Source organism: Lytechinus pictus, chromosome 14 (assembly GCF_037042905.1).
Source record: "Lytechinus pictus isolate F3 Inbred chromosome 14, Lp3.0, whole genome shotgun sequence".
NCBI classification, from domain to species: Eukaryota; Metazoa; Echinodermata; class Echinoidea; order Temnopleuroida; family Toxopneustidae; genus Lytechinus; species Lytechinus pictus.
In genome coordinates, this window is record NC_087258.1 from 24,337,434 (window position 1) to 24,365,106 (window position 27,673).

At 38.0% G+C, this 27,673-nt stretch overlaps 2 protein-coding genes across 2 annotated transcripts; one reads left to right on the plus strand and one right to left on the minus strand.

The window, feature by feature from the left end:
- Positions 1-1,330: 1,330 nt before the first annotated feature.
- LOC129276429 (allantoinase, mitochondrial-like) lies at positions 1,331-27,673 on the minus strand. The gene is made up of 11 exons (XM_064109842.1): positions 27,607-27,673; positions 17,659-17,812; positions 16,665-16,816; positions 15,779-15,893; positions 7,663-7,809; positions 6,586-6,731; positions 4,984-5,170; positions 4,309-4,447; positions 3,225-3,397; positions 1,988-2,184; positions 1,331-1,798 (listed from the first exon to the last, which is right to left on the minus strand). The coding sequence occupies exons 2-11, from the start codon at positions 17,797-17,799 to the stop codon at positions 1,783-1,785; spliced, it is 1,413 nt and encodes a 470-aa protein (XP_063965912.1). The 5' UTR covers positions 17,800-17,812; positions 27,607-27,673; the 3' UTR covers positions 1,331-1,782.
- On the plus strand, positions 21,527-25,609 carry LOC135156599 (uncharacterized protein K02A2.6-like). Its single transcript, XM_064109172.1, has 2 exons — positions 21,527-24,305; positions 24,897-25,609. Exons 1-2 carry the CDS (start codon positions 21,527-21,529, stop codon positions 25,607-25,609), a joined length of 3,492 nt encoding a protein of 1,163 aa, XP_063965242.1.

Below are 27,673 nucleotides of genomic sequence, written 5' to 3' on the forward strand. Positions count from 1 at the left end.
CACTTTGAAAATATTAAAATAAATGTGATCCAACATCATGTTTAATAACATTATTGATGTTGAAGAGCATTCCCGTATCGAATCCCTCATAATCCGTTTTGCTGTGGCGGCTTTCAAAACTGAGAAAGGGGTGCCTTGGTGTATTTTTGCCTTCAAAATTTCCCTTAAAAAATTGTATATTTGTTTGTACAAAAATAGGCAGCATTTGTCATCTACTTCAGAAAATTGGCCAAGATTAAGTTTTGTCTTTCACATGCTCAATGACGTCTCAAGGAACAACTCTCAACTTGGTGTGACCATGTAAGGGGTCAAAATGGGGTCAATGGAGGTCATTTTATTTTATTATAATTGCCCTGATTACATTGAAGGGTACTCTGGACTGAATTTATGTGATTTGAATGGATAAAGTAAAATAAAACACTGAAAAATTCATCAAAATTGGACATCAAAATTCATCAACATTTCAAAGATTTGCATTATTTTGGTGAAAAAGTTCCGTGCATGCATGTCCTCATGAATATGCAATGAGTAAGATGATGTCATCTCCCCCACTTTTTCTCTTTTTTTTTTAAACATGAAATAACTTTCTTTCCTTTTTCCTCCAAGAATGGAAAAAATAGGATTGAGTACTGATTAACAAGGGAGTCGTGTTTTACACACATGCATGAAAATATGAAATAAATTATGATCTCATGTTATGAGATACGAAATATTAAAGTGGACACACGACATCATCCATAATCGGCCCATCTATTGCATATTCATGATGACATGCATTAAACTGAATATTCTCACTGAATATTACCCAACTTTAAAATGTAATAAATTCATTATTTTACATCAAATTTTTATTAAATTTTCACCATTCTGCTAAAGGAATTTTACTCTATTTTGATGTAATTATTGACAGCCTGAAGTACACCTTTCAAAGAAAGATATATTTTTGGGGGGTCTCCTCACTCTAAACAAAATGTCTAAAGCATCATATACACTTGACCTGCCATTGAGAAGTTACTGCTGGAAAGGTTAAAAGTACAGCAAAAACTTCCATTTGACGGCAAAGTACACTTTTTTTATGAAAGCCCAGAGGGAATAATGATTTAAAACTGTAATCCGAATACAAATCAGTCCATTTTTGTTTTATATCTCAGCATTAATCCAATAACTCCAGACCCAAAGGTTTCAATTTTAGGACCACTAGTGTAACCCTAATCTAAGTTGATTTGCTAAATCACTTTGTAATTTAGACGAGCTGCACTGCTCCTGATGACAAGATATGACCTTCAGAAACTGCCGGGTTTTCACACAAAGTTAAAAACGTATACTACTATATTCTAGCCTAACACATATGAAAGATGCTAACAAGAGAGAATGGAAGACACATACTTGGATACTTGGAGTTGGATCGGGCATGTATTAAGGAAAGAAGCGGATAACATAACAAGGACAGCACTGCAGTGGACCCCAGAAGGAAGGAGAAAATGAGGTCGGCCCAAGAACACCTGGAGATGGACCGTGGAGGGTGAAGTGTCTAACCTCCGACAGACCTGGGGATCACTTCAGAGACTGGCCCAAGAGAGACGGGAGTGGAGAGCCTTTGTTGCTGCCCTACATGCCAGGAGGCATAATGGTTAGTGAGTGCACTGCTCCTGGGCAAATGGGTACTTGGCTAGTGCGCCATTGGCTGCGCATAAGTCACAAAGCAGCTCACACCAAAGCGGCTAGCCAGCTAGCTCGAGCTAGCTAGATGTGCGTGTTGCAAAACAACTTGTGGCCCTGCCCTCAGGGGTTACACGATCTATCACAGGGTTAGACAGAAGAAATGCAAAGCAAGTCAAAACCCAAAGACAATGATAGACGGAATTACACCTCATCACATGATTTAGTTTTGACAAATCAGCGATAACAATCTTAGTATCTGGTAAATAATATATAAAATGCAATGAACCTATGATATAAAAAGTAACAGTGTATTCAATGAACTCACAGGTGGGCATTTGGTGTCAAGGTTTCTCTCTTTCTGTTGGGGTCACACATAATAAGAGACCCTTTGTGTGTTTCACTGAATGTACCGTGTCTGTAGACAACCTGGCCTCTCACGATGGTAACCTGTACGACGCCTTGTAGTGTTAGACCACTGTACGGTGTAACCTTGTGACGATGGTGAATGTTCTCGGGCTGGATCTACAAAAAATAAATGACCAAAAAAAGGATATAACTTGCATAATTTCATATCATCAAAATTACTACACAGTAATGGAACTTAACAATAGACAGTTACACAAATATTACACATCATATGTCATACAAGTCATTATATTCTGTTGGCTGCTGAAGTTTGAGTTGTAATTGAATACCTTTTATTACTACCAAGCGATTTTTTTCAATCTTAATACAAAAAACAAAAAAAACAATTGGTCTCACTACCTAGCGCTAGGCCTCGATACGGACAGCGCCATCTTACATGTTTGAGCCTACAGTCATAACAATAGCTGACTTTGCGAAGCTGCGATGCTCGCCACCATGATCCAATTTTAAAACTTAGTTTCACTGAGTCATTCTCTTTCTTTCGAGGTATGCTCGATGTATACCTCAATAATTTCAGCAGGTAAATTATTCATTAGTTTTGGTAACCAATCGATTTCATTTCCGTAAAAATATGCCTATAACTTGCACTGACACTGCAGTGAATACCGTCTGTGTACGCCCACTACAATAGATTACGTGTAGCTACCATAGGGGAGGCAGCTGCCTGTCTTCAATATGGGTCTTCAATATGGGTCACCCAGATCCGGATAAATCCCTTATCCAATTGGTACTGGTCCCAACGTGTCCGTATAAGAGAGGTTGGACTGTACTATTTAAACACTACATCTTTGCAACGTTAAAATCAAAAGTTTATCAATATAAAAGTAATCAGATATATACATAATTGTGGGTCCCGTAACACAAAGGTTAGCGATTAATCATATGCTTGATTTTCATGATTGATTGTACATTGTAGTCAATGGGATCGATCGTAGAAAAATGTTCTACGATCATTGCTAAGCTTTGTGTTACGGGCCCCTGGACACCGTAACATAAAGCTTTGTGATTGATCAAGGGGCAGATTTCTACAATTCATTGCATTTATTATTGTGAATGATCAATTGTACAAAATAGCCCGATGATCAATTGCAAAGCTTTATGTTACAGGACCTCCGAACGAAATGTTGCTGTATTACCGTAATGCATGAATCAGGATCCCATATGACAATGTCTCCATCAAAGCCAACAGCGAGGGAGCCCTTGCGGTGGGAGACTCCAGCAAGTTTAGAAGTGCGTTCACACATCAACCTGACCATATCGTGGAGTCCCATTCCGTGTTTCTGGGCTCCGGTCCAGAAAAGCGACAGACCTGTATAAAGCATTATCACGAATATAATGTTTGGTTGTTTGGTTTGCAGTGTTCTAAATGCTAGTTTAAGAGTATAAAATACAAGTTACGAACAGATACACAAAATAAATGTAGTTAAATATGTCATTTCATTAAAAAAAAAACCCCTAAAACTTCTGGGGGGGGGAGGGTGAGGGTTGATTTTTTTTTCATTAGTTTCACTTCAAATGTGCATTTTATCAAAAATCAAATGGATCGACTAAATGAATTATTAATAAAAAGTTTGTTTGAATCCCTCTACATTATTAAGGATCGCGTATACACAAGGTATTATCTGCTTTCTATTATGACATCACAGGTATATCTAGTGTGCGCTCTGAAGTTAAAGTTCATCAAATTCCTTGCCATAGCCTTTTCTTTGTTGAGAAAGCATCTTTCAGATAGCTTCTCAGTTTTGACACGCTATGCATAAGAAAAATTTGAGCATGTTAATGGAAAAGAGTTGATATCAGAATATTCACCCTCCCGCAACTTGCGCTCAAAGAAACAAATCACTCTTAATAGTTCCTGCCACCAATACCCAGTCACAATCTTTTTATTCCGCATCCCCTCATCTCTGGAAAAATCTACCACAAAGTATAAAACAAGCAGATTCAACAGAGAAATTCAAATTCCATGTTAAAAACCTACTTTTTTGTTAAATAGCGTTTCCCTTCGCATGTGAAGCCCCTCAATTGTCTACAGTCTACTGTGAACTATACAATTACTTTTTGCTGAAATTCCTTCTCTCTTTCTCCTTTTTCCTAAGCGCTTTAGAGACATGTTTTGTGATAAGCGCTATACAAATAATGTTAATTAATTTTATTATTAAAGTACTAAATATTTAATGTACGTATAAAATGCACGAATGGAAGATTGTGTGAAGTATTTACCAAATTGCATGGATGAGATGCCACCCCAAGCCTTCATGAAATCGCCTTGCTCTAGGAGCTTGAGTTCTGGAGTACATGGAGAGTGATCAGACACAACCAGATCAATATCACCACTCTTCAGAGCATCCCACAACACCATCTAGAAAAAGGAAAATCATCTCAAATTCAATATTTGCTCACAAGCAAATAATAAAACACTGAAAAATAATCTTGTATGGTACTGAAATTAAATATCATTCTCTTCTGTTTGTGAAGTAAGGCTTGTGTCTTCCCATTTTATTTATTTTTTAACAGGTGCCCATCCGGGATTTTTTGCGAAGCCTGGTGGAACACAAAGTTGATATCACTGAGCAGGATTTATCAATTTTTTCCTTGAAAATATTGACTCAAAACGTTATGATCCAAGTTGCATTGTCTATGGGTGCATCCATTTTGTTCTGTATGCATTTTTTATCAAATTAAGGTTCAACTGCCCCCCCCCCCCCAAAAAAAAAAAACGTATCAATGAATGCATTAAGGTCAGTCAGTCAGGATTTTTTTTTAATATACACACACAACTAAAAAAAAAATCATAAATATTGGAAGCTAGTTATATTTCTTTTAGTAATATTATAGTTCCAGCTTTCAAATGCAGTATTTTGATGCTTTTTTTGGTTGTGGAATTTTCATGTTTACCTGATTATTTTTGTCTCTGATCGGAGGACAGCATTTGAAATGAGTTCCTCCCTGCGGAACCTCCTCAGCCGTGAAAGAGAGATAATGATGACAGGTTTCGACGGTGAGCGGGGCGCCACGGCGACGGGCATCCCGGATGATAGGAAGAGCGTCGGATGAGGAGAGATGGACGATGTGACAAGGAACCCTGTAAAACAAGTTACACAGTTGAATATCTACCCAAGTACATTCAAGTAATATTGGTTGGTTGAATTCACGTTGTGGTAACGATTTCAAAATGAATTTGTATAAAATAATAATAATTATATGCCCATTTATATAGCGCGGTTACTACGTGCATATACTCAACTGCGCTTTGATACTTGGTATCATATTATTACCCCGGCTGTAGCTGAGCCGCAATATTAATAGGCGCTAAAGCATTCAAGGAATAAATCCTACGGGGTACCCATTCACCTCACCTGGGTCGAGTGCAGCACAACGCGGATAAATTTCTTGCTGAAGGAAACTATGCCATGGCTGGGATTCGAATAAACGACCCTCTGTTTCAAAGTCCGGAGACTACTCCACTGGGCCATAACGCTCCACAATCCAAATCCAATCAAACGACCACCCGAGTGTGAACTGTCGCATGAATAAACAACATGTGTCATAGGATTCTAGAAGAAATTGTGCAATTTCTGGGAAATTAGCAAAATAAGCAGGATATTCCCAACTGTTGGCTCAGCCCCCCCCCCCCCCCCCCGCCACTTTCAAAACCAGCCCCTGACATTAGCTTATCTGTGTAGGTGATGTTCAGAGTGATTGTTTTTCAGCTTGGATTTCATGATTTTACAAAGTTAGGATGAAAACTGCCTATGGTTCGTAGTCTTCGCATTGCACAACAGCATCAGACTTGTATAGGCAAAGACGAAAGCTCCAGTCTCCTTCTAGATAATATTCCACGCCTCTCATCGCAGTCAATACAGTCGTAATCAAAAGTTGGTGAACCCCTCCGGAAAATGAACATATTTAGAGACTGCAGTGTTCAAGTTCTGCCATGTTTTAGATATCTTATTGTGAAGACAGGTGATAAAATATTTTGTTTCTCTGGGCTCGCCCAACATCGTAGTGCTGTTGTCTACATTCAACACTCAGCATGAAGGAGGGTGGTGGGGTTCACTAACTTTTGAGCACAAACTTGTATATACTTTTGTTATTGGAATGTGGAAATAAGTAAATCAAAATCAAATCAAAATCATTCACACAGAAGTTGTTATTTATATTGAGAATAATTTGTTTTTCTCCTCTACTTTGTTTGGCCCTTCTCCCCTTACCCCTCTGCCTACCAGCAACGTTACAACTATTTTAACTGCCCCCCCCCCCCCTCCAGTTAGTCTGCTGTGCAAACCCTTCACTCGAGTTAAGGGTCTGAATGTGCAGCCTAATCATGCCTTGTGTTACTGAAGGCCCTCTCGCTCGGAACTGAAACAGCACGTTTTGTATGTGCTAGTCTTCGCGTGGAGACACACTTGCTGATCAAAGTTTCAATCAGGGTCTGTGCCTGCAGACTACCCTCCAGTCACTCTTACTCTTCTCCAACATCCAACATTCAATATTTACCTATACTGAAGGCACATCTTTGCTACAAGTGCTATTGCTTTGTTCTCCATATTTTTAGGCCTGGAATTGAGGAAGTCTTCATATTCTGCCGATGAATCCACTTCTGGTGTTTCCTCTGTACTCGGGACCTCCATTTCAGCATGGAACTAGAGTAAATAAACAAGAATAACAATCCTGATAACAATAACAACAACACCACCAACACCACCATCAACAACACCACCACCAATAACAACAATAACAACAACAACACCACCACCATCAACAACACCACCACCAATAACAACAATAACAAAAACAACAACAATACCACCATCAACAACACCACCACCAATAACAACAATAACAATAACAACAACAACACCACCATCAACAACACCACCACCAATAACAACAATAACAACAACAACAACAACACCACCACCAATAACAACAATAACAACAACAACAACACCATCATCACCATTACCAATAACAATAATATCTTTACAAATGTATGATTACCCAGGTGATCAAATTCCTGCTTCCCTACACACAAGGTATAAATTTTCTCCACTCCCTGGGGGAGCATTCTAGCAAGAGACTCCGAACTCGATGTCAACACACACTACTTTGGCTTTCCCCATCATATCATATGAGAAGGGGGGAGGGGGGAAGGGGTCTCAGCCATCGACCACACCAAAATTGGCATGCTCACTGCCTGGGACCTAAACTACAAAATTGCATAGTCATTTATTTCATGTAGATTGCTTTTAATTTGTGCTATTTATGTGCGAGTAGTAAGCAAAATCATATTTTTCGCACTGAATTCCAAAATATAGTTGCAAAAGTTCTTACTTTGGGTGTGGAAACTCTTTGTGGTGTTCTTCGCAAATGCACTTGAAAAAATAGGTTTTTACATGGTTGTAAATATAAAACATAAACAAGTACACTTCTTCATTAAAAAAATTAAAAAAATGATGACAATCAGGAAATATTCCTCATTAATTACCTCATCGTGGAAAACAAAAAGAAGCAGCAACTTTCAACCGCTTGTGATTGATAATAAATCGTAAGAGAAAGAAATTTTTTACTTACCAATAAGACACTGTTGGTACCTTTAAGTTGTTTCATGGCTTCATGAAGGTCACTCTCTAAGACGTGAGGGAATTCATCTACCCCGCTGTGGATGAGAAAACATTTGAACCCAGCGATACCAGCCTCGATCATGGGACGTAATTCAAACTGAACAAGGAAAAAACAAAAGAAATGTACAATTTTACATAGCCATCTTGATTTTCCTCTCCTTTTGTACAAAGAGAAGATACATCCTCTTTTTATGGAGGAGTGATAGCTTAGTTGGTAGAGCAGGGGATTCGAATTCGGGTGACCCGGGTTCGATTCCATTTGGTACGCTAGTGCCCTTTGGTAAGGCATAAATCTTCATTACCAAGTCCCTCAAAGAGGACCTTAAAGTTGAATTAAGAAGACGATTCCAAATATTGAGATATTTACATTAATAGCAACCTTACAACCCCCCAAACACTAATAGGTGATTCGACCCCCCATTTTCTTTTTTCAAAATAGTGAATTTGAACGATTTATCCCTATCCATTTTCCCTGAGTTCGCTCCTGCAATGCCTACCAAGACGGGTGTTCTTTGAGTGTGACGTCACCGGGGGGTATTCGGTCCCGGTGTAGTAAACAAGGCAGTGCCGTTTTGTGTGCTATGCACGTACTCCTTCATATGGAATAACTGCAGTTGAAGTTGTATCTGCGAGCCATAGAACTTGCAAAGAGGAAATGATTAACATATTTGTGGCCGTACTATTATTCCAAATATGTGAATTCCCTCAGAATGATACCATAGACCCTAAAGGAATAATTTCAAGGTGAATAATATGAAATTTGATCGAGATCTTCTCACCAGTCGATAACGTAGCAGACGTGTTATTATGACATATTTATCCGCGTGTGACGCGGCTCTTCCAAAAAAACACAGTTGGTTGCGGAATTGCTTTGTGCCGACCGGCCGCCCGCTTCGGCGCAGCTAGCTGTCGAGCTACCGTACCGTTCTTGTTGTCTTCAACCATAGAGATGTATACTAATTACTATTTATCTTAATTCTGTCTTCAACTCACTTCCGAATTGCGTTTGTATGTGTGACGGTGACCCCTAGCGTAATTAAATATAGAAAACAACTCAGAAGGCCGAGAAAGAATACTATACGTTTGGTTCACTGTTCTGTGGAATGAGCTATGAGTGGAAATGATCCAGAGGATATAAAAGTGGAGTCAAAGACAAAAGAAAAGAAGAAAAAAACGCCAGGGGATCGCTGCACGAGTACGACCATGAACTAAGTCCACATACCAGACCATAACAGTACACTCAATGCCTGGGTGTTGTGTGTACTAGTATTATGCGTTCAGCGCGCGCTGAGCTAGCCGCCGGAATTACTTTCCAGCTACTCACTTGATTGAACATCGTGATAAAATAAATGAGAAATAGTGAATATATCATTTAATAACTCACTGTTTGCTATCTTACATCATGATTGAAGAGTTCATGGTGGTTATTCATACTGTTTTTTATACAGGGAAAGTAAAGATTTGTACATATCAGTCCTATTTGTTTGATTTGAGTTGCTTTGAAAAAAAATTGTAAAATATCTTTCTCTCTCTGCATAGCATTTCTGTATGACATTCAGGCACCTCTTATACTAAATTCCCCCCGGTGACGTCACACTCCGAGTGACTTTTCTGTACACTCGTCTCTCGGGCTCTGACAGGTGGCTAATTTCATAGACTTTCAAAGCAAAATATCGAGAAGGCAGAGGATTATTGTGACATGCTATGTGTTTGAACAACTTATATATACTATATATTGTATGTAGAACCTATATTTATGGAAACTCACCCCCTTCTTAATTCAACTTTAAGAAGTCGGTCCTCTGGTTGCTTCTTTACAAGCAATTTCATGCTTTCTTAGCAATCAGGTAAAAAATTCATTGTACTCCCGATTTCAAAAATATTCTGAGTTTAATTCTCATTCAAGATAAAAATCAAGATCAGATTCTTGTGTAGCAGCTCTTTTTTGAAAAGAGAATGGAAGAAAAAATTCTCATAAAGCATGTGTCACATAATTATGTTTTCAAGTGTTTTCCTTCATAAAAAAGAGGGACACATACATGTAGCTATTGCATGTAATCACTATCGTGCATGACTTTAGCAGTGGCATAGTTTAAAGGGCAATAGCACATCTACTATACTAGATAATCGTGAATCATTTGCATCGTTCATGCAGACCAGTCAAAATTCAAACAGAGCTCTCAACGAGCTGTGTTCAAACAGAGGGTCGTGGGTTTGAATCCTAGCCGTGGCGTGTTTTCCTTCAGCATGAAATTTATCCACGCTGTGCTGCACTCAACCCAGGTGAGGTAAATGGGTACCGGCAGGAAGTAATTCCTCAAAAAGCTGTGTGCACCTGAATAGGTAGCCTAGCTTAGCCGGGGTAATAATAACAGGGCCCGCTGGGAGAACAGTTTTCGGAACTGAAGTGGCTACCCTGGGTAAATATACCTATATTATTATCATTATAATGAATCAAACACAGCTCTCAATGAATCGGATTCCAGACATATTTCAACCATTCTATACTATAACAATGTTGTGTTTATCCTGCTCCAATTATTTGGATAGACTGCATGGGCGGCGGAGCATAGGATTATCCTCTGTTCATGGAAGGACATCAAAAGATAATCCTCTGCTCCGCCGCCCTCGATATAATAATGGTATTTTATTTCAAGACTGTTCACAGCAAGAGCTGAATTGTACAGAAATGCTACATATAAAAAAACAATAAATACAGTAATACTTAATAAGAAATATCAAAATAGTACTTATTATACAAATATACAAAGCATGAAGAAATATAAATTCATTAATACTTTTGGTGTGAATATGAATCAACAGAATATTTTCGACTAATTGTAAAGACTATATAATTGCAGAAGTTTCAAATTTGCTTAAAGGAGAAGGAAACCTTTGGAACAAGATAACTTGTGTGAAAACAGAAAAATGAAAGAAACAGATCAACGAAAGTTTGAGAAAAATCGGACAAATAATGACAAAGTTATGAGAATTTGAATATTGCGATCACTACATGTAATGCTATGGAGATCCTCACGTTGGCAATGCGACAAGGATGTGTGATGTTACTTGTGAACAACTCTCCCCATTACTTTAGTATATATTTCACTTAAACTGCCTCTTTTATCGCATCTATCAGTAGAGCATGTATTCTTTCTATTGGATGGCATGTAATGCAAATTTTTAAAGAATACATCATGGATAAAGAGTTTGTATCACCATATAAGAAAAAGCTAAAAGATACATTTTGGGGGTATTTTATAGTCCATCAAAGGAAAAGTTGTTCACATGTGACATCACACATCCTTGTCGCATTGCCAATTGGAGGATCTCCATGGCATTAGTGATTGCAATATTCAAATGCTCATAACTTTCTCATTATTAGTCCGAATTTTCTCAAACTTTCTTTGTTCTTATTCTTTTATTTTTCTGTTTCGACACAAACCTACTTGTTCCCAAGGTTTCATTCCCCTTTAAAAGATACAATGTACATGTAGTATACGAGAAAGCGGAAGGGAAGGATTTGTGATGTATATGAATTGGAGTGGATTAATTTGATTGTAGAGGATATCAAGATTTTGACATATTTAAAGCCTGTTTCTGACATTACTTCACCTTACAGCTTCCGAGATACAAGATTCCCCAAGAAGTGTTGGAAATTCTAGATAAACATCATTTGAAATACACTTTCTACTCAAGACAATCTGAAAACTGGAAAACCAATTCTCACTCTGAACAAGTGCCAATACATGTAGCATGCTTTAAAGGGATGCTCCAGGCTGCGCGTTTCCGTTTTACACCCTGGCGAAGGCATTTTCCGGAAAAATAGCCACAAAGCGACTAGTGAAGAGTCTACGTCTACGTTTGTTTACATAATCAGCTGGGCGCGCGATCCAAAAGTCCGCACCGAAGATATCCGCAGAACATGCAGCTGAGCTTATAGACCAAAAGCTTCAGTCTCTGTATTTTGGTTGTTCCGCTGAACTATATACGTTGGCTTCATGATTTTTTTTTTTTACTTTATTGCATATGATCGTTTATATGAATGAAAACGAATAATAGCTAAAATATTGAAAAATAAAACACATAATTACTTTTTTTCATATTATATCTATCCTTATATCTATCATATCTGTCTATCCACTATCTATGTTATAAATCAATCTATGGAACTACATGATATATCTATCTGTTAATTTGTCTATCTACTCTGTCTCTCTCATTCTCTATCTACCTATCTATCTGTCTATCTATCTATCCATCTAACATCTATCTCTCAAATTCTCTATCTATCCATCTGTCTCTCTTTATTACTCTCTATCCATCTATTAATCTACTCGTGCAATATCAACACTGCTTCGACTTCCTTCGGGAGTCTACATGTATTTCCTCAGCTCTACTTTTCCCTTTTTGTGCTCGATTCGATTCAATTACTACTTTATTTACTTGTTACCATTGTTAAATGTCTTGTATTGCATAATGAGTTTTTTTTCTGAAGGTTGCCTCCTATTCTCTTTCAAATTCCACCTCTTGCTTTCCCTTCTCTTTGTCTTATCCCAATTTCTTTCCCTTCTCTCACCTCTTTCCTCTTCTCTCTCCTCTTTCTTCTTAATCTTTCATTCCGCTTTTTTCTTCTTTGGTGACACTTTGTAGTACTTTTGGCCTTTTGTATTTATTTATGATACATTTCTTTTTCATCTGTATGAATTTGTATTGTATTTGATATTTATTTATAATGTTTACTTTATATTTTGTTATGATTCTATGTGTATGTAAACATTCACTTATTTCAGTCTTTGACTGCTTGTGATTGTATTTTGATAGTTGTTATTGCAATAAAATCAAATATAAATATATATATATATATATATCTCTATCTCTCGAATTCTCTCTATCCATCTGTCTGTCTGTCTCTCAAATTCTCTCTCTCTCTATCTATCTATCCATCTGTCTGTCTTTTTCTCTCTATCCATCTATATATCTATCTTTCAAATTATATCTATATCTATCTATCTATCTATCTATCTATCTATCTATCTATCTATCTATGTAACTACAGTATCTATCTATCTGTTAATCTTCTCTGTCTCTCTCATTCTTTATCTATCTAACATCTATCTATCTCTCTCTCCCTCTCTCTCTCTCTCTCTCTCTATCCATCTGTCTTTCTCTAGTTCTCTCTCTCTCTCTCTATCAATCTATCTATCTATCTTCTATCTATTTATCTATATGTAATTGCAGTATCTATCTACCTGTTAATTTGTCGCTCTTCTCTGTCTCTCTCATTCTTTATCTATCTAACATCTATCTATCTCTCAAATTCTCTATCTCTCTCCCCCCTCTCTCTATCTATCTATCCATCTTTCTGTCTTTCTCTCTCTCTCTATCTATCTTCTATCTATCTATTTATTTATCTATCTCTCAAATTCTATCTCTATCTATCTATGTAACTACAGTATCTATCTATCTGTTAATCTTCTCTGCCTCTCTCATACTTTATCTATCTAACATCTATCTATCTCTCTCTATCTCTCGCTCCCTCTATCTATCTATCTATCTATCCATCTGTCTGTCATTTTTTTTCTCTCTTTCTCTTTTTCCGTCCATATATACATCTCTCTATCTATAACATCTCTCCATCTCTCAAGTTCTCTCCCCCATCTATCTATCTATCTATCTATCTATCTATCTATCTATCTATCTATCTATCTATCTATCTATCTATCTATCTATCTATCTATCTATCTATCTATCTTTTATATATTTATTTATCTATGTAACTACAGTATCTATCTATCTGTTAATTTGTCTATCTTCTCTGTCTCTCTCATTCTCTATCTATCTATCTCTCAGATTCTCTATCTCTCTCTCTATCTATCCATATGTCTGTCTTTTTTTCTCTCTCTCTATTTCTCTTTATCCGTCCATATATCTATCTATCTATCTATCTATCTATCTATCTATCTAGCTATCTATAACATCTCTCCATCTCTCAAGTTCTCTCCCCCCATCTATCTATCTATCTATCCATCTCTCTGTCTTACTCTCTCTCTCTCTCTACTTCTATCTATCTATCTATCTATCTATCTATCTATCTATCTATCTATCTATCTATCTATCTATCTATCTATCTATCTATCTATCCATCTCTCTGTCTTTCTCTCTCTCTCTCTCTCTACTTCTATCTATCTATCTATCTATCTATCTATCTATCTATCTATCTATCTATCTATCTATCTATCTATCTATCTATCTATCTATCTATCTATCTATCTATCTATCTATCTATCTATCTATCTATCTATCTATCTATCTATCTATTTATCTATCTATCTATCTATGTCTCTATCTATTTATCAGTCTTCTATATCTATCTTTCGGCATCTAAGTGTATCAATCCATCAAACTTCAATTTTCTTTCTATTATATGTATCTGTTTATTTTTATTTTGTCTGTCATTCTATTCATTTAGTTAATAATTCATATTTAGAAAAAAAACTTTTTCATAACTTTTCATAAAAAAAAAGTAACTGCAAAAGCATGTTCGGATTTCACTCATACGACTGCTCTCTGTAGTCACTCTCATTCTCTATCTATCTATCCATCTGTCTGTCTTTTTTTCTCTCTCTCTATTTCTCTTTATCCGTCCATATATCTATCTATCTATCTATAACATCTCTCCATCTCTCAAGTTCTCTCCCCCCATCTATCTATCTATCTATCTATCTATCTATCCATCTCTCTGTCTTACTCTCTCTCTCTCTCTACTTCTATCTATCTATCTATCTATCTATCTATCTATCTATGTATCTATCTATCTATCTATCTATCCATCTCTCTGTCTTTCTCTCTCTCTCTCTCTCTACTTCTATCTATCTATCTATCTATCTATCTATCTATCTATCTATCTATCTATCTATCTATCTATCTATCTATCTATCTATCTATCTATCTATCTATCTATCTATCTATCTATATATCTATCTATCTATCTATCTATCTATGTCTCTATCTATTTATCAGTCTTCTATATCTATCTTTCGGCATCTAAGTGTATCAATCCATCAAACTTCAATTTTCTTTCTATTATATGTATCTGTTTATTTTTATTTTGTCTGTCATTCTATTCATTTAGTTAATAATTCATATTTAGAAAAAAAACTTTTTCATAACTTTTCATTAAAAAAAAGTAACTGCAAAAGCATGTTCGGATTTCACTCATACGACTGCTCTCTGTACATGAAGTGCCGAGGAACTCTATGCTCTGATCAGTAACTGTGCAGATTGCATGCGGTGGTGTGGGACTCGCCTGTGTCGCACGCTGCAACCAGCGACGTGTGTAGACTCTTCACTAGTCGCTTTGTGGCTATTTTTGCGGAAAATGCCTTCGCCAGGGTGTAAAACGGAAACGCACCTCCAGGCTAGAGATATTTATATCTCAATAAATAGAGGAAAATTCACAAAGCAAAATGCTGAAAATTTGATCAAAATCGGATAACAAATAACAAAGTTATTGAATTTCAAAGATTTGCATTATTCCAGTGAAACAGTTCTAGGCATGTCTAAATGAATATTCATTAAGTGGGCTGATGATGTCATATCCCCACTTGTTCTTTTGTATTTTACTATATGAAATTAGGTTTATTCAAAAATTTTCTACCAAGAACTAAAACAATTGGATTGACAACTGATTAAAGTGCATTAGTTATTTATTGCTGCAACTAATTTTCATCATAATGGAGACATATCATTTACACATACATGTATGAAAAAATGAAACACTTTATTTCATGTAATAACATAAGAAAAAGGAAAGTGGGGATGTGACATCATAAGCCCACCTAATGAATATTCATGGCAATGTGCATATAACTGTTTTCACAAAATATTGATAAACTTTAAAATTCATTAACTTTGTTATTTGTTATCCGATTTTGATGAAATTTTCAGTATTTTGCTCCGTGAATTTTACTCTATTTATTTAGATATAAATATTTTCAGCCCGGACCATCCCTTTAATAATGGACCTTACTACCTTCGAAGCCTGTGGACATCGTTTCACCTACCTGGTTCTGAGGTACAACTCCTCCCCAGAATGCAACGTCTACATAGGAGGAAGCCTTGGCATGGGTCATCTTCTCGTGGAATGCACTCAAAGTGGTTGTGGGTGGAATACTATTCCTGCGAAAAACAAAATGCAGAAATGAAATAGCAACTGCCAATTACATGTAATATCTGTTTCCAAAATCCAATAGCATATGTTGAATTGGGTATTGGGAAGGATTTTTTCTCTCTTTTACATTCCCAATTGTTTTGTGTATGATAACATCAGAGGAGTACAAGTGAATAAGACGTCAAGCAGGATTTGGTGTCTTTTACAGTGACAAACCATCATTCCGCATTGTTCTATGTAAGGTGAAACAAGAAGATTGTCGAGGGAAGGATGCTGAGCAGGAATCACAGCGACATCCCATCATTTCCAGTTTTGTGTATAAAAATATTTGAGGATTACAAAATACAAATTAAAAAATGCTGAGGGGGAATAATTTTTGGCTCTGTCATTTCATGTGCCTTAGCATCAGGACTGTTTTACAAAATCAAATTTGAACCTCCTTATCATTGATTATCAAATCTCTACAAGTAATAACAATCACCTTTATTGATTAATTTTATCATATGCTTTTTCTTCATTAATTTTGGGTAAACTCAGGGATTCCAAAAAGTAAAAAAATTACACTATTCTGTGGGGAAAAAAAAAATCAAAATATTATTTTTCAATGTTGAATACAATTTTGGGTAAAAGGTGTTTTTCTTATAACTTACATGAATCTAATTTAAAATAAAACCAACAGTATAAAATAATAAAAAATAAACAGTTGGTATCTCTGTTAACTTCCTAAATAAATGTTTTTTTTTTAAATTTGATGTATATAAGAATGTGTTGTGTCTTACAATGGCATGTCAACGATGGTAGTTACTCCACCGGCAGCTGCAGCCCTAGTAGCAGTCCTGTAACCTTCCCACAAGGTTCGACCGGGTTCATTAACGTGAACATGACTATCTACGACACCAGGCATCACTAAGCTATCCCCAGCATCTATATCCTGTAAAAACAAATAAATAATGATTGGCTTTTATAGAGCACACTATCAATCTCTAACTGCCCAAAGCGCTTCACAATAATTACTATTACCTGGTCACTGGATTCATAGCTTTTTAGCAGCCTGTTAGGCGCAAACTTGCTATTAAATACAATGACGGTTGTTTCCCACCGGTACCCAATTCGCATCTGGGTGAAAGTGGCAAAGTGTGGACTGACGCTACACCACGGCACTTCATCTACAACACCAACAACTAAGTAAGCTATCCATAGCATCTATACCCTGTAAAACAGCAAAGCTGCATGGTTACAGCTCTACAACACCATTAGTATAAAGTAACCTATCCCTAGCATCTATATCCTGTAAACACTAATGAATAAAGCTGTGAGGTTATCTGCAACACCATCACTAAGTAAAGTAAGCTATCCAAGGCATCTTTATCCTGTAAAACAACAGTATAAAGCTGGAAGTTTATCCACAACAGCATCACTAAAAGTAAGCTTTCCCCGGCATCTATTTCCTGCAAAATCATTATTAAGTTGAAAGGATATCTACAACACCAACATTAGTAAGTATGCTGTCCCCAGCATCTAACCTATATAAAACAACAGTATAAAGCTACATCTACAACACCATCATTATGAACTAAATTGATAAAGAGTTGTATGATTCCTAATATATCAGCAGGCAATTACAAAAATAATTAACTAAAAATAGGGGCATTATTTTTTAATACACAGCCCTATAGACAAACCTTTTTTTTAATGGCGTGATTCATTATGGGTGAGAACTTGTTTATTTTGTGTTTTCCCAAAATAGGGACTGTCCCTAATACGTTTACTTACTGTGTCTGGATTCCATGGTACCCTATCGAGATCTGAACGGTGAATGGCCGCTATGACTCCATCTTTTATCTCTATGATGGCTGGGGCTACGACCCTTTCAGGCAGCACGACCCTCTGACCCTTGACACGAAGAGAACTCATACTCCTAGAAAGCCTGCAAATGAGATAATCAAAGATACGTATGTAAATGCCAGTTGTGGTAACAATTACAAAATGAGTTGGAACAGAATCCGATCAAAGGACCACCCCAAGCATAAATCTATCTGTGAATGGCCGCTATGACTCCATCTTTTATCTCTATGATGGCTGGGGCTACGACCCTTTCAGGTAGCGCGACCCTCTGACCCTTGATACGAAGAGAACTCATACTCCTAGAAAGCCTGCAAATGAGATAATCGAAGATACATATATATGTAAATGCCAGTTGTGGTAACAATTTCAAAATGAGTTGGAACAGAATCCGATCAAATGACCACCCCAAGCATAAATCTATCTGTGATAAATAAAAAATATGTGCCTAAGAATTATGGAAAGTATTATGTAATTGCTAAGAAATTTGCAAAACAAGCATGAATTCGTCGGGGCTTTTTCCAAGCAACAACAAAACACTGTCCCACATGTCCTCATCTGTGTTGGTGATCTTCAGTGTGGTCCGTTTTCAGCTGAGATTTCACAAAGTTCAGTTAATGCAACTGTACAAGATCTAGATCTATGTGGTATAGTGACAATTAACCTTGGTTTATACAGGCTTTCTGATGAAATCAGTGTTTACTGCGACTACTTTTATTTATCTTTAATTTAAAACATTTTATCTGTTATTCAAGGTCAAGTTCCGTATGTGATCAGGCACCCTTTAACCAACACTTGGTCACTAGCCCAGGGAAGATTATCTGTAAATAGGAAAAATAGTAACTAGTCTTTAAACATCAAAAATGACAAAATTAGCTTAAATCTAAAAGAGTAATTATTCTTCATACTGTCAAAACTTAAAGTTGTCAAGTTGAGTAGACAAGATACAAGGATTTCTGGGACATGTTTTGCAGACTGCTCTAGAAGTTTCACTGAGGTTGCACAGTGTGCACATCTCATGAATAAGTGTACCCCATACTTCAAATATATTTTGTCCTTATTCTTCATAAGCTCTGTAAGAATTTCTTGATCATTGTATCAAGTACTTTGGTGGGTTATTAATTTTAACAAGTTATATCATTGCAAGCTTAGGATACAAGTGTTTTTTTCAAGTTCAATAAAAGTCTCCAAATCATATTTTGGCAACTTATTGCTGGTTTTGGTGGTCACATATCGTCGGCATTCATCCAAACTGTCGTATCAGTCAATTTTGGTTAAAAAAATAAAAATAAAAAATCGAATTGGAGATTTTTGCAGAAAATGAATGTACAAGTCCTATTCTATTCATAAATGAATTTCGAGGCAGCAATTTATTTTAGTTTCTGAGATATGAGGGGATTTTCATGGCGAAGCCATACAATTTTATAAAAAAATGCACAAATCCCATTGGAAACGTGTAGCAGAGCGATACATTTTGACTGACCGCGACTTCAGTGCGCGCGGTCAACCAAACTGTTGTATCGGCCATCTGCACTGTATTGACTTTGCACATGAAAAACAATACAACGTTTTGACTGACCGCGCGCATTGAAATCGCGGTCAGGGTTCTTCTTCTTCTGTGTAGTCTGCTTCCTTCAATCCTGAAGATTCTTGCAGAACTTGGTGAAGTGTGTGTCACAAGGGTAAAGTGCATGTGCCAAATATATACATGGTGCAAGTAAAAACAGGTATTGATCTAGCTGTTGTTGCCTTTCGTCAGTTGCAGACGAAAGGCTTCGGTTGATGGTGCTGTCACAACATTTACTGGGAGAGTGTTCCACATCTTGATGGTTCTGGGGAAGAAGGAGCATTGATGTTGTTGGGTCCGTGATTGTGGCATGAGATATCCATGAGTGTGAACAGCTCTTGTTGATCTAGTACATTAGTACCCTTTTTACACACGCTAAAATTTCCTTAACCCCGTACTATAGGTGGGGCTAAATTGCCATTTAGCCCCACCTATAGTACGGGGTTAAGCTTAGCCCACTTTCTTTTTACACAGCATTTTTGCAAAGTGGGCTAACCCCACCTTTAGTACGGGATTATTTGGCCCTGCAAAAAAGCAGGGTTATCCCAGCAATTGCGGTGCTAAGAGCGATAGTACGGGGTTAAGATCGCTAGTGTAAAACGAAAGTGGGCTAAGCTTAACCCCGTACTATAGGTGGGGCTAAATGGCAATTTGGCCCCACCTATAGTACGGGGTTAAGGAAATTGTAGCGTGTGTAAAATGGTACGAGTGAGGTACTTGTACTACGAATGATCGACAAAAACCACTAGTCCGGGGTTAGCGAGTTTCGTGTGTGAAAAGCAAGCATTCCTTATCCGGGGTTAGCAATAACAATTTGGCATGTGTAAAAAGGAAAAAAAATAGTACGGGGTTAAGGATAGTACGGGGTTAGCGATAGTCCGGGGTTAAGAAAATCCTGTGTAAAAAGGGTATTGGTGATGTATGCATCAGAGTTGAATGGGACAAGCTCTTTGTGGATCTTGTAGAACATCACAAGGCGAGAGATTTTCCGTCGTTGTTGAAGGGATGTCCATCCTAGCTCCTGCAGCATCGATGACACACTTGATGTATTGTGATATCGATTCAGTGTGAATCTAGCTGCTCTGCGTTGGATCATTTCAAGCTTGTAGATGTTCTTGGAGGTTGATGGATCCCAGACAGTAGATGCATATTCCACCAAAGGTCTGACGAGTGATTGGTATGCTGTAGCTTTCAACTTGGGAGAGTTTACTCGCAGGTTTCTTCGTAGGAAGGCAAGGGTGTTGTTAGCCTTTTGACAAACATTGCTGATGTGACTGTTCCACTTCAGGTCTGATGTGATAGTGACACCAAGATATTTTGTTGCTTCTACAGGAGTAAGGATAGCATCTTTGAGTTTGTACTGGTGTACAATCCTGTTTCGCTTCCTGGTGACTGTGATGTCTTCACACTTATTGGTGTTCAATTCCATCATCCACTTACTGGTCCACTCACATAGTCTGTTGAGGTCTTGTTGCAGCTGGTCAGCATCAGCATCTGACTGAACTGTGAAGTAGATGATAGCATCATCAGCAAACATTCGAACTCTTTACTTGAGTTGATCAGGCAGGTCATTGATATAGTAGAGAAAGAGGCAGGGGCCGAGGACAGAGCCCTGTGGCACGCCTGAAGTTACGTCGACTTGAGATGAACTACGACCATCCAGGAGCACTTGCTGCTTCCTGTAAATGAAGAAAGTTGGCAATCCAGCGATTGTTATGTCCTCTAATTCCATAGAACTCCAGTTTCCGGAGAAGGCGCTGGTGACCCACCTTGTCAAATGCCTTGCTAAAGTCCAGCACTAACTAGATGTCTGTCTGCTTTCTATCTTGAAGGTTGTTGGTCAGGTCTGTAAGGTATGTGATTGTCATGGTTACCGACATAGCACCAACAGGTGTCCGCATGATTGAATTTACTGTGTAGCGTTAGCGAAGTCGCATTGCGTATTAAACACACTTGAACTGGCAGAGCTTGTGTCATGACGTGTTCTTCTGAGTATGTTACAAATTGGCGACGAGGATGATCAGAAAAGAGTCTACGAAAGCCTTAAAGTCTTAATTTTGCTGGTTAAGGGACTGCTAATCTGTGAGACAAAAGTTTGATCCTAATTTTGAGGTCATAAAGGGAAATTTTCTGGTTAAAGTTACCGTCGTATTGTTGATGGAACTAGGAAGGAAGTCTTCGTGTATTCGCACATGGTATTCGCACGTGTATTCAGTCAATGCGTGATACAACATGGCGACGCCCAGTGGCTATATTGGACGGTTAGGGAGCTTTGAGAAGGCTCGCGAACCTTTTACTTCATATGTAGAACGTATGGAACTGTTTTTCATGGCCAATAACATCGTTGAAACTTCCCAGAATGCTGAATTCGTGAAGGAACGGAAAAAGGCAATTTTACTAACTGAAATTGGAACAGAAATCTACGTAACTCTCGCAAATTTGTTAGCGCCCAGCAAGCCGAAAGATGCAACATTTGACGACATCATCGATAAGTTGAAGAATCATTTCGATCCTAAGCCGTTAGAGATAGCTGAAAGTTACAAGTTTGGAACGAGAAATCAGAAACAAGGTGAAACAGTTGGTGAGTTCATCATTGCCTTAAAGAATTTATCCTTACATTGTAATTATGGATCTTTCTTGAATAGAGCTTTGCGAGACAGATTTGTTTGCGGGTTGGCTGATGAACGAATTCAGAACAAACTGTTGAATACTCAAGATTTAGATTTTGATAAAGCCTGCCAAATTGCTTTGTCGATGGAGATGGCATCAAGAAATGCTCGTGAACTTCGTTCTGTTCATAATGCTGGAAGTGTGAATAGTCAGAAAAGTTACACCCGTAAAGCTAAACCAACTAGTCGTGGAGGTAAACCCAAACCCTCTAATGCTGAAAGTAAAAAGCATGGAAACTGTTATCGCTGTAATTCCAGAAATCATCCACCTCAAGAATGTCCATTTAAAGGTTCACAATGTTTCAAGTGCGAGATGAAGGGACATATAGCTAAAGCTTGTAAGTCAAATAGAGGAAAGTCTAGTGTACCGAGTAAAGGTAAATCGCGTCGATCTGGCGGCAATGCTGAAGTTCATGCGTTGGATGAAACTGATGATCTAGAGAATTCTATGCAGCATAATTTGAATTTGTATTGTGTTTATGCTACAGATTCGATCAATAAGTTTGAAACAGAAGTTGTAATCAACAAGAAATCCTTGACTATGAGGATTGACACCCAGGCAGATTGTTCTATTATGAGTAAGGACACATATGAGAGAAACTTCAGTGATGTACCTTTGAGACCAAATTCATTAGAACTCAGAACATATTCTGGTCAGCAGTTGGACTTGTGTGGTGAATTTGAATGTGAAGTCACCTATGAAGGGAATACATTGTTGTTGCCCATGATGGTAACAAGTTACACGAATCGTCCTACACTGATGGGTAAGAACTGGCTGACTAAGTTGAAGTTAGATTGGAATAACGTGTTCCATGTTGAGTCTTCAAAATTGCAGAGTCTACTCCGACAGTATAGCGGAATGTTTGAAGACAGCTATGAAGGGATTTCTGGTGTGGAAGCGCACGTAAGAATCAAGGAGAATTCAACTCCAGTCTACTGTAGACCGCGACCAGTACCGTACGCACTGAAAGAAGAAGTTGAGAAAGAGTTAAAAAACCTTGAGAAAAACAAAGTCATCGTAAAGACAGACTACAGCGACTGGGCAACTCCGATCGTAGTGGTGCCGAAAGCCGATGGAGGTGTTCGTCTTTGCGGAGATTATAAGACCACAGTCAATCGAGCAGTTGATGACGAGTGTTATCCTCTTCCCACATCGCAGGATTTGTATGCAGAGTTGGGAGGTACCAAAGTTTTCTCGAAGTTGGATCTTTCTCACGCGTATGCACAACTCAACTTGGACCAGCAAAGTCAGCAGTATCTTACTATCAACACGCATATGGGATTGTATTCCTACACAAAACTACCATATGGAATTAAGTCCTCACCGAAGATCTTCCAAGCGACAATGGATAAGATTCTTCAAGGTATCCCCCATTGCTTGTGTAATCAAGATGATGTATTGATAGCTACAACCACAGTGGATGAAAATCTTGATGTGCTCGCGCAAGTATTGAAGCGTTTGAATGATCATAATGTGAAGCTAAAAAGGAGCAAATGTGCCTTTGTGGAAAGTGAAGTGGTGTACCTAGGGTTGAAAGTAAGCTCACAGGGGCTTCAACCAGTCAAAGAGAAAATTGAGCCAATCATCAATGCTCCTAAGCCAAAGAATGTGACCGAGCTAAGATCATTTTTGGGGATGGTTCAGTTCTATTCGCGATTTCTACCGGATCTTGCGTCAGTGTTAGCACCGCTCCATAAGTTACTACAGAAGGAACAGAAATGGGAATGGTCGAAAGCCCAACAGGAAGCATATGTGAAATGCAAGCGAATGTTAACCAGTGATGCACTTCTTGTTCACTATGATAACAGGCGTGAATTGAAGATGTCTTGTGATGCATCTAGCTACGGTGTAGGAGCAGTGATAAGTCATGTGATGGATACCGGAGCAACAAAGCCAATCGCATTTGCATCACGCACCTTGACGAAGAGTGAGCGTAATTACGCTCAGATTGAGAAAGAAGCGTTAGGTATCATTTTCGGTATCAAGAAGTTTCATCAGTATCTGCTAGGTAGAAACTTTACGCTCATCACTGATCACAAGCCGCTACTTCATTTGTTGGGTCCTAAGTCATCGATTCCGACAATGGCAGCATCAAGAATGCAGCGGTGGGCAATACTTCTTTCGCAGTATGACTACAACATAGAGTATCTCAGTTCTAAGGAGAATGCTGTCGCAGATGCGTTATCTCGTTTGCCTCACGAAGATTCTGAAGATGGTACAGAAGGTACTATCTATGTTACTGATGTTGTAGACAGTAACTTTCCAGTAACAGCAACAGAGATTGCTGCAGAAACTCAGAAAGACTCTGTTTTGAAACAAGTGTATGAACAAACTTTATATGGTTGGTCAGAAACAGAACCAATGAATGATGAGTTGAAACCGTATCACAGTAGAAGGTTTGAGTTGTCATGTGATCAGGGATGTGTCAAATGGGGACATAGAGTGATAATACCCAAGTCATTGAGACATAAGTTACTTGATGAACTTCATTCTCAGCACTCAGGTGTTGTAGCGATGAAAGCTGTTGCTAGAGGATTTATGTTTTGGCCTGGTATTGACAAAGAAATTGAGCAAATTTCTAGTAGATGTTCTGTTTGTCAAAATGTCAGAAGCAAACCACCAAGAGTACCGTTAGAAACATGGCGTTGGCCAGCTAGACCATTTCAGAGAGTCCATGTAGATTTTTGTGAGTTTGATAGTGAGCATTTTCTTGTTCTCATAGATAGTCACTCTAAGTGGATAGAAGTAATTCATATGGGTACTAATACAACAACTGAGAAAACAATGAATGAACTCAGGTCCATTTTTGCTTGTCATGGTTTACCCGAACAGTTAGTTTCAGACAATGGGCCTCAATTTCGTTCTGCAGCATTTCAAACTTTCATGAAACAAAATGGAATTAGGCATATTTTAGTTCCCACTTACCATCCAGCATCTAACGGAGCTGCAGAAAGAACAGTAAGAGTAGTGAAAGAAGCTTTGAAAAAGCAAGTGTTTGATGGTAGTTCTAAGTTTAGTATAAAGCGAAGACTAGCCAATTTTCTGTTGAAGTATCGTACTACTCCTCAATCAACTACTGGTTTTACACCAGCTGAGCTTTTGATGAAGAGAAGGCTTAGAACAAGACTAAGTTTGATTTTACCAGATCTATCTCAAAAAGTAGAAAACAAACAATCAAGTCAAAAGAGATATTTCAAGGGTAGTCGTAGGTATCGTTCATTTGATGTTGGTGAGAACGTTCGTATCCTTGCTCCCCCACACAAAGAAGGTAAATGGGAGTTGGGAGAAGTTGTTACTGTTTGTGGAAGTAGAAGGTATCTAGTTGATATAAGTGGTAGAGTTCGAAGTGTTCATGTAGATCACATGTTAAAAGCAAGTGATAACCAAGAGTGTTTGCCAGAGTCTAGTGATCATGCAGATTTGGATGATAGTTTTGATTTAATTTCATTGCCAGACTCCGCACAGTCTCGGCAGTTAAATTCTGAAGTGGGAATAGAGAAATCCCCAGTCAAAAGTACAAGCGGCCCAAGTACAGATGTACAGCCAGGGGCTACACCCGGGGTTACTCAAAAACTTTCACCACATCCACCTCGAAGATCACATAGACTCCGTAAACCAATTGACAGGTTAATTTATTCAAAATAAAGCATGAGTTAACAAGTGTTAACACGTGTAATTTATAACACGACATGCAAGTAAGGTGAGATAATTATATGTGGAATATTTAATTTCAAGCACATACAACAGTATGATTATTTTCTAATACATACACAGACTTATATCTCTGTTAAAATGTATTGATCTATTAGAAGGAAGGATAGAGAGTTTGAAAAGTTAAAAGTTTTGTTCAGTATATTATTACTATAAAGAATTAACCGTGAAGTACATTGCATTTATACATGAAATTGTGATTTATTTGATACTCATGAGCATTAATAAAGAAATGTCAGATTGCGGATATTATAGACTTTAAAATAATAGAGAAATTGAAAAACCCTTTTGATCTGCAAAACTACTTTATCAGACGAATCATATTTGCTACTTTTGAGTCATATTACCCTCAATAACCAAAAGAAACTATTGCTTTTCATGTTAAACATTTTCTAAAACAAATAGCTATAAGATGCATAGCCTACTTAAAAAAAAAAAAAAGGAAACATGATATTGAATTGTGTAATTTACTGTTGAGATTACTTGCTGGTATATTATGTTATTTTCAAAACATTGCGAATTTATACAGTGTCAGGGAATCCACTTGTTAAAAGGGGAAGCAGTGTAAGGTATGTGATTGTCATGGTTACCGACATAGCACCAACAGGTGTCCGCATGATTGAATTTACTGTGTAGCGTTAGCGAAGTCGCATTGCGTATTAAACACACTTGAACTGGCAGAGCTTGTGTCATGACGTGTTCTTCTGAGTATGTTACAAGGTCGCTTACCAGTCCTAACAATTGTAGCTCGCATGACCTGTGTTGTTTAAAGCCATGCTGAAGAGGGTACAGAATATCCTGGAGGTTTCCATGCTTCATGATGTTACTTGCAAGGATATGCTCCATCAACTTACATGCGATGCAAGTTAGTGAGATGGGTCTGTAGTTGCTTGGTTCCGCTCTATCTCCCTTCTTGTAGACAGGCACTACATTGGCATTTCTCCAGTCCTCTGGTATCTCCCCGGTGCTATAGGACTTCCTGAAGATATCCCTCAGGGACGGTGCGATAATACCCGATAGCTCCTTGAGTACTCGAGGAGTGATGCCATCGGGACCGGGTGCTTTCCTTGGCTTCAGATTGTCAAGCAGTTTCTTGATACCTTTCGGCTTTCGTTGTAATGATGACATCTGGCATGGTTTCATAAGGCGAAGAAGGGGGAAGCAAGTCAGGAGGCACTGGAGTCTCTTCAGTGAATACTGATTGGAATTGATGGTTGAGTGCATTGGCCTTTTCAGTGGGTTGTTGTATTCCCTATGGCGTTTTTGTACAGGGGAAATCTAAAGACTAAACCGCTCAAACTGAAATTACAAGCACGCCACAGAGCTCTTTTTTTTTTGCGATATTTTCTAGTATAATCTTTCGTTTTGTGTAATTAGGATACCATTGTCAAGCAATTGTCTTGGTCTTTCCAACCATGGATTTTTCTTTTTTGGCAATGAATATGTTACTTGTAAGGCCTGAGAAGTGTGAAAATTATAGCCTAGTAAACTGGTTTTCAACCGTTGGCGTCGTATGTGGATCTATACGACGGTTCAGATGACCGCCAACGATATGCGAAAAATCATGCAAACACAGATATGTATTTGAGTCTGCTAACAACAATGCATAGTGACTTTATTATTTTTGATGTGTGTTTCCCCACACACACACTAACTTACACTACAGTCTGTGCAGAGAATCATAGTACCGGTAATCTTGCGCCAAGCGCGCCGCAGCTAGCGGCCTGGGCATTGGCAAAACACCCCTACCCGCCCTCTCCTCGGCTGAGCTGAGCCCGATGCTCTTTATTTAACTTAGGCTTAGCCTCATTTGCTGAATTTGAAGCGTGCGGTGTTCCACCGAAACTCCTGCCTTGCAAACAGAGAGGTCACACCAAATTATTTTCTCAGACCTAGGATAATAAAACACTGAAATTATGCATAAATTTTACCTTATTTGTTGTTGATCTTCGTCCCACACGTCATCCAACTATAAACCGTATCAAACGAAAGTTTAGC

What these genes read in the sequence shown, in the direction of transcription:
- LOC129276429 (XM_064109842.1), bottom strand. Translation starts at nt 17,799, where the DNA reads ATGAGTTCTCTTCGTGTCAAGGGTCAGAGGGTCGTGCTGCCTGAAAGG. An exon ending in GAGTTGTACCTCAGAACCAG is followed by an intron (nt 7,810 to 15,778) that starts GTAGGTGAAACG and finishes TTCCTTGTTCAG; the next exon opens with TTTGAATTACGTCCCATGAT. An exon ending in AAGATGTGCCTTCAGTATAG is followed by an intron (nt 5,171 to 6,585) that starts GTAAATATTGAA and finishes CTTGTTTTACAG; the next exon opens with GGTTCCTTGTCACATCGTCC.
- LOC135156599 (XM_064109172.1), top strand. Translation starts at nt 21,527, where the DNA reads ATGGCGACGCCCAGTGGCTATATTGGACGGTTAGGGAGCTTTGAGAAG. An exon ending in GTATGAACAAACTTTATATG is followed by an intron (nt 24,306 to 24,896) that starts GTTGGTCAGAAA and finishes CTTACCATCCAG; the next exon opens with CATCTAACGGAGCTGCAGAA.